The sequence below is a fragment of the Myotis yumanensis genome, unplaced genomic scaffold (genome assembly GCF_028538775.1).
Source record: "Myotis yumanensis isolate MYYU_CA2020_CCGP unplaced genomic scaffold, mMyoYum1.0.hap1 SCAF_8, whole genome shotgun sequence".
NCBI lineage: Eukaryota > Metazoa > Chordata > Mammalia > Chiroptera > Vespertilionidae > Myotis > Myotis yumanensis.
This window is the reverse complement of record NW_027223759.1, coordinates 43,308,562-43,322,066: the sequence shown is the minus strand read 5'-3', so window position 1 is coordinate 43,322,066 and position 13,505 is coordinate 43,308,562. Positions and strand designations below refer to the sequence as shown.

The window sequence follows — 13,505 nt, the reverse complement described above, 5'->3', positions numbered from 1 at the left end:
TCATTAAATATTCTTTAAAAAGATGAATTTATAGGACTGCATTGTGTTTTAGAACATGATTGATTGTATTGTAGTTTATTTAACTATCTACTTATTTGATGGTCTTTTAGGTTGATTTCAATTTTTTAGTATCATTAAGCCCAATGGTAGGCTTTCACATTGAAAAATTCTTTGCAATTTGAGACAGTGCAAATATTTTATTTTGTATTTATTTTCAAAAAATAGTGAAAGCTTTTGAAATGGGCAAACAAATGAAGAAGAAAAAGATTACTAAGTCTAGCCTTCTGTGTTATTTCCCATTGTCTTTGAGCTATTTTACAACTCTAAACTGTAGAACAATAATACAGATAATATTAGTCCATAGAAATGCAAATTGGTGTGTTCAGTGGAAGGCAACTGATATTGATCCATTTTTCACCTATTTGTAAATTAATTTCAGCACCTATCTGCCTATCTCCTTTGAACTGATACCATCATATTGATAACATCACCTCTCATTACTTAACAAGCAAAATAAAATTGTCTCTTATGTATGACCTGATTAGTGTGACTCAGTGGCTGAGCATCAACCTATGGACCAGAAGGTCACGGTTCGATTCCTGGTTGGGGCACATGCCTGGGTTGGGGGCTCAATCCCCAATGGGGGTGCGTGCAGGTGGCAGCCAATCAATGATTCTCTCTCATCATTGATATTTCTCTGTCTCTCTTCCTCTCCCTTCCTCTCTGAAATTAATTAAAAAAATAATTTATGTATGTATGTTTTATGAGGTTAAGCATTGTTTAAAGTTCTACCCTAAAAAACCATGGTGAGTCTTTGATGAGTATTATATGAGATTTACAAAATAATCCGGGAGGCCAGACAGAAACATGGTTTATTTTCTGTGTCTACTGATTTATCCAGTAAAGTTTTGTAATTTTCTTTTCTTTTTTGTTTTTTGGTGCCCTTGACCGGAATCGAACCTGGGACCCTTCAGTCTGCAGGCTGACGCTCTATCCATTGAGCCAAACCGGTTAGGGCTGTAATTTTCTTGATATGAGTCACACAGGCTTCTTGTTAGGGTTACTTCAAATACATTTTTGTTTGTTAAAATTATAAAAATTGTTTTTCCTACTAACATTTGTGATTGGTCATTATTGGCATCATGAAATTTCATTTGATATCTATAAACAACTTTGTTCTTTTTAAATTAAAATTTACCCCAAAATTATCTTGGATTTTCTAGTAGACAAATGGTTTGCAAATAATAAAGGTTTTTCCCCTTCTTTTCTAACAGTTGTGTATCTTATCTTATTTCTGTTTTATATAAGTAATAACTTTGATGACTGAACTTCCATAACAATGTAAATTATTAATGTTGCTAAAGGAAAACATTTTGATTTTAATGAGAATGCCTCTAATGTTTCAAAGTTATATGGTTTTTCTTATTTGATATGATGCATTTATAGATTTTCTAACATTAAAAATGAGATAAGCCCTGATGTTGATGAATTATTCTTTTACTACACATATTGAATTAGATTTTTTGTTGTGTGTTTTTTCCATTAGTACCCTCTCATCTATGATCATAAGTGGTCCATCTATAATAGTGTTTCTTACCCTTGGAACAACTGACATTTTGGTCTGGTAATTCTTTCTTGTGGATGGTTGTCTTGTTCTCTGTAGAACATTTACAGCATCCCTGACCTATACCCACTAGATGTCAGTAGGAACTCCTCCCTCACCAAGTTGTGACAACTAAAAATGCCTCCAGGCATTGCCACAGGTCCACTGGAACACTAATATATAGTTTTCTTTTTGTTTATATGCTGCCTTTGTCAAATTGTGATATTAGGATCATGCCAGTCTCATTACACCTATCAGAGGGCTTTCATCTCTTCCTGCATTTGGGAGTGGATAATTGATACAGCATTGAATTAGCTATCACTTAAAATCTGAAATAATTTATTGATAAAAATCATCTGGCTCTAAAGTTTTTTAGAGGGAAAATAATTGATAATGCTTTCAAGTTTTTCCTTGCTCACTGAGGCTTCATGAGTAAGTTTTAGTAAATTTATGTTTTTCTTAGAACATAAATTTAAGATTTCTAAATGATTTAGCATATAACTTCATCATAGCATCCTTGATTAAAAAAAAAAATCTGCTTTGAATCTCTTAACACATTTCATACCGCTCAGGAGTTTTCTCGTGTTTTGTGCGCCATCTGTTAAGGACCGCTCACGAGTGTTCTCGTTTTTTACCCCCATGGAAAAAGGAGCGAATCTAGATACTATGTAAATTTTGTTTGGTCCCTCTTCATAGAGGAAAATGTTTTACGCAGTACCATACGTTAAAAAAGTACTAGGAACTTTAATTGTTTAATTGTTTTTGTAAATAAAAATGTTATAATTATTGAAAAACAACACCTAAAGTGCATTATGATGACTTAAATAATGTGCAGTTTGCCCAAAAACGTGCGGTCCCTGGCGTATGTCTTAGACATTTCTATGCGGTACGCAATGTGTTAATTATCTGCTTCCTGAGTTCTAGTTTTATTCATTTGTGTTTTCTTCTTTATGGAATAGTTTTAGCATGTCTTTGCTGGCTCTGTAGCAATAATATTGTCAATCTATATATATAAGAGCCTAAGCAACTGTACCGGACGACCAGCCAGTAGCTATGATGCGCACTGACCACCAGAGGGCAGATATTTAATGCAGGAGCTGCCCCCTGGTGGTCAGTACGCTCCCACAGCCAACCTCCCGTGGTCCCTCCCCACAGCCGGCCCCGATTGGGACTGGGCGAGATGGTCCCGATCAGCCAGGAGGGACCCGACTGTGCACTAATTCATGCACTGGGACTCTAGTAATATTAATAATGCCCTTGTCATTCAAATATTATTCATTAATGAATGATACAATTTGGTATATTACATTTACATAGGACACCTTTAAATGGTATTAAACATTCAAAGGGATCAATGCACTATCAGATACCATCCATGAGTGTATCTTTCCATAGAGAAGCTAAAGCAGTTGAAGATAGCTAACTGGCACAGGTCACTTTGTTAGTAATTAAACTGCAGGACTTTAAGAGTTATAACATGCATAACCATGATAACATTTTGATATAGAGCCCAGGGAGGTTTCACCTGCAAAAAAATTCAAAACCATAGATGGACTTGGTCACTTGCAAAGAGCTTGTGACAATAGTCTTGGTGGCCAAGTAATTGCATGGATAACAAGGGCATGCACTGGGCTGTATTTTGTGTCCACCAAGCAAAGTGAGCAGCTGGGAGGAAGAACTAACATTTATTTCCATTTAATGGGAGGATAAGTGGAGCTTATAGAATATAATGAGTTTTCACTAGTGGATTCAGGACTAGGTCCTAGACCAGGGGTGGGCAAACTTTTTGACTCGAGGGCCACAATGGGTTCTTAAACTGGACCAGAGGGCCGGAACAAAAGCATGGATGGAGTGTTTGTGTGAACTAATATAAATTCAAAGTAAACATCATTACATAAAAGGGTACGGTCTTTTTTTTTTTTTAGTTTTATTCATTTCAAATGGGCCGGATCCGGCCCGCGGGTCGTAGTTTGCCCACGGCTGTCCTAGACTGTCCAGTCTCCTTCAACATCTGGGGAACTCACATCCACCTCTCTGGAGCCTAGCCTCCCACTCATGGTGGAGAGAACCACTGGGCTCTGTCCTAGAGGTTGGCCTCTGGCCCCATACCAGGCATCATGACTTGATGGTTGTTGGACCAAGGCTCCCCTTATATAAGTGACTGTGCTGGGATTCCCCTTGGGAGAATCTTGTAACATGGATCAGGAGAACTAAGGGATTGATTATACATTAACCACATCAGTTTTGATCTGGAGGTAAAACTGTATCAAGAGACAAAGACCTCACAGTTCCTTTTGGGGGTTATGGTGCATTCTTATTTGCACCACCTTGCCGGGTAATAGAACAACATTCAAAAGCCTTTGTCTTGGTTTTCCTCTTTGCCGTTTACCTCCTACACCAGTGGTCTCATCTAATTCTCCTTCTTCTCTAATTAGGCACCTTTCCTAGAAATTCCTCCTAAGCCCTTCTTATCCTTCACTTGGCTAAAATCCTGCATCATTATTTACTTGGCTATTTTCTATTGAGTCCAAATGGGCTCTGTGGTCTAGTATGAATTCAGGAGACATCTGGCTGGCAGTGGAAACATGTAGGAATGTGAGGAGATAGTCTCAAGGCCTGATTAGTAACTATCCATAGGTTCTAGTCATGTATAATTTTGCATTTTGTTGTAAATGTTAATAAGCAGCCCTGTGTGGTGGGTACTTGTTTGTGTATACACACCCTGCCTTGTTCCAGAAAATATCTCAGACTTACAATGGGTATATAAGCAAAGTTGTGATCTCATTTCCTCTTTCTCCAAGCTCCTAACATCATATCTTACACTTGAGTTTCACATTGCAGGCAACAAAACACTTTACAGCATTGTCTCATTTATGTTCGCAATGAACTTGCAAGGGCAGGAGGCTTGGAGATGGTAAGGGATGGATGTGCCAGGACTTGAACCCGTATCCTTTGATTCCAAGGATAGGGTTCTTTCCCTGTTTCATGCTGCCTTTTGATCTGTGGTGCAAGGAGCAAAGAGTTAATTTCCAGAAAGTGTTTGAATAATTCAGAGAATCGCTGCTGTGTGTGTCTTAAACAAAGAATTATTATACTGGCTTCCTGCAGCATTAGAGGCTGAAGCCGTGGCCTACAATGAGTGACACAGTCCCTTATTCTACTAGCTTTGCAGCTGTTGTTAACCAAAAAAAATTTTTTTTGGTGGGAAGGGTAGGGTTGAGTGTTACGCCATAAACCACTTCTCTCTATGGAAAAGAACTTTCTTCACTTACTGTCCAGTATCGGGGCACTTCTGTCATTGGTGACGGTCTTCTTTAGTTTCTTCCCTTTGTTGATGTCGGAGAGCAGAGCATTTCTCCCAGCCAGCTCTGACCTATTCAAGGCAGGCTTTTCTGTATTGGCCTGAAAGGAAACCATGCAAACTCGTATTCATCTCTTGAATTAAAATCAAGTGCTACAACCCTCCGTGGAGACAGCTAGCATGTTGGGAGCTTGGGATTGAGGCTGCTGGCCATAGGTTGTAAATTCTCCGCAAGTTTTAGACCCGGTGTCATTCTTTTTATGACCCAGACATTTGGGAGCAGATGCAGAAATCAATTACATTTATTTTTAATGCAGGTAGAGTCAGTTCCCGATAAAAGTCTCTGAAAATTCAGACCATTGTCTGGCTGTTACCGGCAATGCCCGGGTTGATGGCTAGAAGTGAGAAGGGAACTTGAATCTGGAAGATTCTACAGGATGCTACAAGGAAGAAGAGCTTCTCTCTTGTATCTTTTGGAACTAACTGGTACAAGGAGAAAACTGCTCCTAGCAGAACAGGTCACCTGTATTATTTTTTAGTCCACCAAAATTTGAGAAAAACAATTCCTTCTGTTTACATTGCCAAAGTTCCGCCCCCCCTTCTTTTTAAGAGAGACTTGTGGTATAATTTGCATATAGTAACAGCACCCTTTAAATGTATAGTCCTGTGAGTTTTGACAAACATATACAATCACCTTGCTTGTAGCCACCACCACAAGCAAAGTGTGTAACATTTCCATTAACTCAAAACTCCCTCATGTCCCTTTGGCCTAAGGTGTTTCTTTGAAAGCTTAGCTCACAGAAATTGCAGAGCCGACAAAAGTGCTGCTTTAAAATATTTGAGTATTTCCTATTCTTTCAGAATTCCTGGGAGAGATCCTTACTATGAAGTTGGGCTCTTGTTTATCCAGGATTATTGTAGGGAGTGGGGACTCTAAGAGCCCAGCATACGAACTTGGAAGTTGGCATGTGCCTGTGCTGTCACACTTGGAAACTGGTTTGGTCTGGCCTGGTCCCAGGGAGAGGCCATCTGGCAGACCCGGGAGGCCCTCTCGGCTGGCCCAGCGCTTCAGGAAGGATCTGATCTTGGAGGTGCCAGTGAGGACCATGGCAGGTAAACCTGGGAGGTTTAGCTTGATGCTAAACCATTGGTACCTAGTTATTTATTACAGAGGCAGTCAGAGGCCGAGGGGGAGCTAAGAAAAACCCTCAAGTTGTCTACATGGAATCTGTGTATTAAGCTGCAAGGGTCTTGACATTGTTCATGACAATAACATCGCTTTGACTATGGGTCAGGCACTGTTTCAGCACTTCATGTGTATTAATTCATTTAGTCCTCAAAAAGGGGAGTCAGTAGGTCCACTTTAGAGACAAGGAAACTTGGCGCAGGCAGGTTAGATCATTCGCCCTGGTCTCCCAGCTGGTAAGAGCAGGAGCTAGGATCAAACCCTGGCAGTCTGGCTGCAGAACATTCCTTATAATCTGTTGGAAGGACAAGTGTGGGTCTAAAATGTCCCTTCCCCGAATTGGGGAGCTGCTGTTGAAGGGCACAGACTTGTATCTGGAAGATGAAGTTCTGGAGATCTAATGCCCAGGACAGTAATTACAGTCAACAATGCTGCATTATAATCAGGCTAAGAGGCAAGATTTTAAATGTTCTCACCACAAAGAAGAAAAGATAATTATGTGATGTGATGGAGGTGTTAGCTAAAGCGACAGAGCTCATTGTAATATATATATGTGTGTCAAACCAACATGTACAGCGTAAACTTATACATTATGTGTCAAATATATCAATTGAAAAAATTAATAAATAAAGTTTTCCAAATTTTAGTCATTCTGGTACAGCCTTCATGATTTTGGTCATCTTCTCATGCTACTTGTCATTTATTTTATATTTCTATTAAGTCTATGCACTATATAATTTACTACTTTTCAGTGAGCATTTTATTTTAAAGTAAATCCCTATTAAACTCTGGGTGTTCTAGTTATAATTTTTAGAGCACGTATTAAGATAAACACATGAACATTGAAAGAAAACAAAAATTAAAGTATGTACTGCCCAGCAGTGGTATACAACCTACATTTTCGGGGAAATATAAACTAATCCTGTGATATTAGATCAGAGCTTTTCAAACTTATCTAAGTAAAAGACCAATTTTTAAGAAAAAATTTCTAATCTATCATGGACTGATATTTTTGTAAAATAACAGTAAATTAGTAAAAAAAAGACACAAAAAATGCAATCTTAAAAACAACAGGCATTTCAGCTGGTGTGGCTCAGTGGTTGAGCATCAGTCCACACACCAAGAGTTTGCCAGTTCGATTCCCAGTCAGGGCACATGCCCCGGTGGTGGCCTCAATCCCCAGGAGGGAGCCCATTGATGTTTCTCTTTCAGCGATGTTTCTATCTCTCTCTCCTTCTCCCTTTCTCTCTCTCTCAAATCAATACAAACATATTTAAAAAAACAACAACAACAGGCAAAACACTATCAAGTTGCTGTGTTTTTATATGCTTACTCTCAATTTCTGTGCTTATCTCCTTGGGGGCTCTAACCAGCAGTTGGAGGACCACAACTCAAATAGCAATGAGCTAATTAATGGTCTGTTCTTCCAACCAGGTTCCAACCTTAGATGGTCTATAGCAGCGGTTCTCAACCTGTGGGTCGCGACCCCTTTGGGGGTCGAACGACCCTTTCACAGGGGTCGTCTAAGACCATCGGAAAACACATATAATTACATATTGTTTTGGTGGTTAATCACTATGCTTTAATTATGTTCAATTTGTAACAATGAAATTGGGGGTCACCACAACATGAGGAACTGTATTAAAGGGTCGCGACATTAGGAAGGTTGAGAACCACTGGTCTATAGAAATGTGCCCATGGAAGCCTGGGCAAAGGACTTCGTCTTTGAGCCTCAGTTTTCTCCACATGAAAAATGAAGGGCCCATTCTTGGGAGCATTTAAGCAATGCAGGCTTCCCAAGCTGGCAGAGGCCTTTGTGATGGCATGGCTGGGAGCCCCTGTGTCGCCCCGGGAAAGGCTGTGGGCTTCCTGGAAGAGGGGGCACTAACTTGTGAGGATGGGTCTATCAAGGATCAGGATGAGCCCAGGGAAGAAATTCCTTTGCATTTAGATGTCTAAATGCAAGGACAGATTTAAAGAGGGATGTGGGTGTATGAGGAGGTCTTGGGGTAATGGTGGGAGTGGGGGATATTTGTCAAAAACACAGAGTGGGCAAATGGCAGAGAAAAAGAAAAGAGTGGGTCTGGAGGACACTGGAATGGATGCATTTTCAGATAGAGACCTGGGTTTCTGGACTGTCCTGCCCAGAAGTTGGGCCCATTTGAATGGAAACAGGGCAGAACTGCCCTTGCAAAGCTGTCTTGGGTCAGTGCATGGGAATGATTGAACAGGACACTTCCCTCACTGGACATGGCAGAGGACACCAACTGCCCCACGGACCACACGAGCACTGCGCACGACAGGAGACCTCAGACAACCAACCCTGGTTCTGGCTCACGCCAGCACCTGGAAAGCTCCCCGTATCATATTTAAGCCAGAATGCAAAAACATTGAAAACAAACACATGGGTGCCAGAGTCAGCTTCATTCGGTGGCTTCATGCATGAATAATGGAGGGCGAGGAACCACTCACCACAGCAAACGTGGGCGGCGGCGGGGGCGCTGGAGGGGGAGGGACGGGCATCTTGGACAGTTAAGCGTTCAACAGTCTTGCTGATAAGTCTGTAAAAACAAAACATGGTCCTGTATTAGACTTCTTGTAATACTCTGTCCTACTCTTCCTTCTTCCCCACCAAAGTGCCCACTATTCACACAGGCCAGCTTTCATAAGAGGTGGGATTACCTTTGCCATGTTGCTAAGCTGTGACTGTTCTGGAAGGAGCCTACAGGGAGGTTTCTCAGCCTAAGTACCTGAAGAGACTGGAAGCAAAATTCAGCACCTTGTGCTGCTCAATTCCACCACCCACCCAAGCAGGTGGGGGAATGGCCCGGCGGGGCCCCTGGGCCTGTGGCCTGGGTAGCTGGAAGGTTATGATATTGCTGGAAATGTGTCCCGGCAAAGTCTCATGAACAAGTGGTTTCTCTTACTCATTTCCATGACAAAATCCTTTCTTTCTTTCTTGGTATAAATATAATTTCTTTTTTAATTTAAATGCTTTATTGTTTAAAGTGTTACATAAGTCTCCTTTTTCCCTTATTGACCTCTCCCTGGCCACGCCCACCCCCAGCACATTCCCTCACTCTCCCTCCCCCTGTCTGTGTCCACTGGCCATGCTCATATGCATGCATACAAGTCCTTTGGTTGATCTCTTACCCCCTCACCCCTGCCTTCCCTCATAGGTTGGACAGTCTGTTTGATGCTTCTATGACTCTGGTTCTGTTTTTGTTCATCAGTTTATGTTGTTCATTATATTCCACAAATGAGTGAGATCATATATTTATCTTTCTCTGACTGGCTTATTTCGCTTAGCATAATGCTCTCCAGTTCCATCCATGCTGATGCAAATGGTAAGAATTCCTTCTTTTTTTACAGCAGTGTAGTATTCCATTGTGTAGTTTTCTAATCCACTTATCTGCTGATGGGCACTTAGGCTGTTTCCAAATCTTAGCTATTGTAAATTGTGCTGCTATTAACATAGGGGTGCGTATGTCCTTTCTGACTGGTGTTTCTGTTTTCTTGGGATATATCCCTAGAAGTGGGATTACTGGGTTAAGTGGAGGTTTAATTTTTGAGGAATCTCCATACTGTTTTCCACAGTAGCTGCACCAGTCTGCATTCCCACCAGCAGTGCACGAGGGTTCCTTTTTCTCCGCATCCTCTCCAGCACTTGTTTGTTTAGGATAGCCATTCTGACAGGTGTGAGATGGTACCTCATTGTTGTTTTGATTTGCATCTCTCAGATGATTAGTGACTTCGAGCTTGTTTTCATATGTCTCTTGGCCTTCTGTATGTCTTCTTTCAAAAGATGTCTATTTAGGTCCTTTGCCTATACAAAATCCTTTCTCTTCCCCTCAGTCCTACACCTGCTGTGCTCTTTTCTGTGCAGATTCCTGACATTCACCTGGGTCTGGGTACACACTGTAGGAATGCAAAGATGAATCTGTTTCTGCTCTTGCCCTCATCGTTCTTAGTCTTCTGGGGAAAGGAGACAGTGGTAAGGTAAGGTAGGCAGGTAAGATGATGGATGAGGAGGCCCCATTTCTATCTTTGTGCGCCTTGCCATTTCCCTGTAGGATCTAAGTGGAAAAAAAGAGGGGGAAAAGGCTAGGGGCTTGCCTGGCCGATGTGGCTCAGTGGTTGAGTGTTGACTTATGAGCCAGGAGATCATAGTTCAATTCCCAGTCAGGGTACTTGCCCAGGTTGTGGGCTCGATCTCCAGTAGGAGGCAGTCAATCAATGATTCTCATCATTGATGTTTCTATCCCTCTCTCCCTCCCCCTTCCTCTCTCTGAAATAAAAAAATATGTATATTAAAAAGACAACAATAGGGACTTAAACTTATGATCCCTGGGCTGTTTACTAGAAATGGGCTACATTGGAAAAGCTTTGTGCATAGTGTGATTGCCCTGGGGACAAAGGCAGGCCAGGCTCTGCAGCTGAGCGGGAGAGTTTAGGGAAACCCTGGTGGGTAGCAGTGGTGAAGGGGGAAGCAGGCAGACATTGGGGACTGGAGAAACAGCAGTGAGGAAACCCTAGGAGTTACACCAGCCACAATCCCGTCTCCCTTTCCCTTCATCCTCGGAGTCCCATCCCTGGGTCTCATCCCACCAGGTCCCAGCCCCAGCAGCGCCTCACCCACTTCCTCACCCTAAGCAATTCCAACTTTTCCCACCCAGTCCTTGCAGCTGCTCTAAGTGGGTACCCCAACCAGCACCGTGGGCACCACCCAGAGCTGTTAGAATCATCAAATCTCTGCCCCTCTCCCCGCAGCTGAATCTGCTTCAGTATTTGAGAAGCCTGTTTGCAGAGTTTGGGCTTTAAACCAGTGGGCAGCCTGGGACCCTGATCACCTGAGTTAACACTGTTTCTATGGAACATGTGTCCCCAGTTTCAAACAGCAGAAGTATCTTTCTTCCATTCTCAATAGTCTCTTAATTGCAGAACACAATTTCTTAGAATTTAAATTGAGTTCAGCCACTAAAAATTAATGTGGAAAACATACACCTCAAAAAAACACATTCTATGATAGCAGTGACTTTTCAACTGGTGTGTCACAAGAATGTTTAGAACACGCAACGCCTGACTATCTAGTCAGGGACACTGACCTCCTTTCCCTTCGATTGACAAATAAAAAATGACAACAGCCAACACAATAGCTATCCGGTGTGAATGCATCAAAATTATACATATTTTTTTGTTAGATCGGCAAAGAATAGAATATATTTTTGGCGTGCCACGGAATTTTAGTAATTGGTGTATGTGTACCAGGAGGAGAAAAGGTTGAAAGTCGCCATATTAAAGTGTTGCCGGGTGGCTTGCTTTCTGTGCACAGAAACGGGAGGAAAAGCTAGAAGGACGTGGCCGGACTTGTCAAACCTGCGGGGAGGCAGGAATGAGGACAGCCGGGCAGTTCTGTTCCGAGCGGGCCCTCTAGAGAAGGAAATGAAAAACTCCACAGCAGCCAGAGCAGCGCTCGTAACCGACAGCCAGTTGGACTCAGGGCGCGTCACCGACATTGTCTCTAACTTTTACAGACATCGCAAACTGGCATGGTTCTGCTAGTCTTACAGAGGACAGAGATGTAGAGCAATTAAGCAACTCACTAAAAGACCCACACAATCCATTCAAATCAAGTCCTTCCAACCCTGCTCTTCTTAGAAAACATTTGTAAGCAGGTAAAGGGCTAGCTAACTAGTGCTACGGCTCACATGTGAACTAGGTCAGAATCTGTTTTTCAATAAGAGACTCAGACAAGGATTCTTTTAACATGTGTTCCTTAAACTGGTTTTTGGCATGACACCAACTAGGTACCCCGGGAGGGGGGTGGGGGGGCCTAATTGGGCAGTGTACTCGGACTGGTGCCCATGTTAAGTCTGTAAAGGGGGTTCCTGGCTGCAGAAGGCACCTTTGGAGGCTGCAGAGTCAGACACGTCCTAGGACCAGGAGGAAGGGCAGGAACCTGACGTTGGATTCAGGCCCCCCTGACTGAGAGATGCTGCAGCCAAAGCAATGGTATCACAGCTGGAGAAAGCGGCTCAGTAAGGAGGCAGTGGGGACGGGACCACCCAGTGGCCCGAGAGGCGGGCTCTGTGGAGCAGGGATAGGCTTGGTGGATGAAATGCCCCTTAGCACGTGAATTTACTGTGTCAGATCCCATGTTCACCAACTAACCTGCCATCCTGTTATCCTAATACCAAGAAGGATGGATTCTGATCAACCACCAGGAACTTCTTATGGGTTTGGTTCTCATGAGTCAGTCTCTGGTTGCAAAGATGAAACTGAACTTCTGTCCTGTACATCTTAGGGGCCAGACTGTGATAGAGGAACCCTTTCAGGGGACTCCACCCTCCAAATCCCCTTTAATTATTTTATAACTTTCTGTTGTTGCAATTATGGTTCTGACTGTGCACTAACTAACTTACAAATAAACCCCTGGACCACCGACGTTCAGCCTTCCCCTCCTGGCCACCTTGGATACAGGGAGAGGGAGGACCTGCGGCTGATACCCTCACCTTTCCGAGGGGATGCAGACACAAGTACACTGAACAACATGAGGGGCTAGGGGTACTGGCCCCGCACAGCTGACCCCATACATAACTTTTGACTCCCCCAAAACTGAACTGCTAATAGCCTATTGTTGGCTGGAAACTTTACTGATAATAGTCCATTAACACATATATGTTACTAGAAGCCTGGTGCACAAAATTCATGCATGGGTAGTGTCCCTAGGCCTGGCAGGTGATCAGGGCCTATCTGTGGTGTGACCAGCAGGGCGATCGGGGGTGGAGGGGGGGCTCTGACACCCACCTTGGCTGGCCTGGGGGCAGCTCCTGCATTGAGTATCTGCCCCCTGGTGGTCAGTGCATGTCATTGTGACTGGTTGTTCTGCCATTTGGTCAATTTGCATATTAGGTTTTTATTATATAGGATACATATTACATATTACATACGTATTCTTATAGTAAAGAAAGCTAGAGAAGTGAAAGTGTTATTAAGAAAGTCATAAGGAAGGGTAAATACATTTACATTCAATAAGTACATTTATTGAAAAAAATCTTCATATAAGTGGACCTGTATGGTCCAAGCCTGGATTGTTCAAGGGTCAACTGTAGTCTGTTCTCTCCGCTGTTGCTGCTTTGCCCCCAATTTCTCACTCTCCTCCAGATAAACCCGTCCCTCTTCCTCCTCAAGGCTGACAGGTGATTACAGAGGCTGCCATGTCTCTGCTCCTTCCAAGCTGAACAGCTGCTTGTCTGGATTTGTCCAGGTCTGCAAGAAACCTCAGACTCAATCCTGCTACCTCACCACGTGGGTCAAAGAAGACCAATCTCACGTCTCCTATGCCTGGCCCCCACCAGGCCCATTTCTTGGCTGTCTTCCCACTGGACTGACCTCCACCAGGGCTCCCTAATACC

The 13,505-nt window shown here is 42.9% G+C and overlaps 1 protein-coding gene across 5 annotated transcripts in view; it reads right to left on the bottom strand.

Annotated features, from left to right (window-relative positions):
• WIPF1 (WAS/WASL interacting protein family member 1) overlaps positions 1–13,505 on the bottom strand; it is a 113,742-nt gene that overhangs the window by 15,365 nt on the left and 84,872 nt on the right. For 4 of the 5 annotated variants that reach the window (XM_070422720.1, XM_070422719.1, XM_070422723.1 and 1 more), the window contains 2 exons: positions 8,563–8,651; positions 4,876–5,005 (listed from right to left, as the gene is read on the bottom strand). In XM_070422720.1, coding sequence (XP_070278821.1) covers positions 4,876–5,005; positions 8,563–8,613 — 181 coding nt within the window. In that variant the 5' untranslated portion in view covers positions 8,614–8,651. Of the gene's footprint in view, positions 1–4,875; positions 5,006–8,562; positions 8,652–9,243; positions 10,127–13,505 lie in introns of those variants that run through there. The other variant, XM_070422724.1, reaches the window with a different exon arrangement.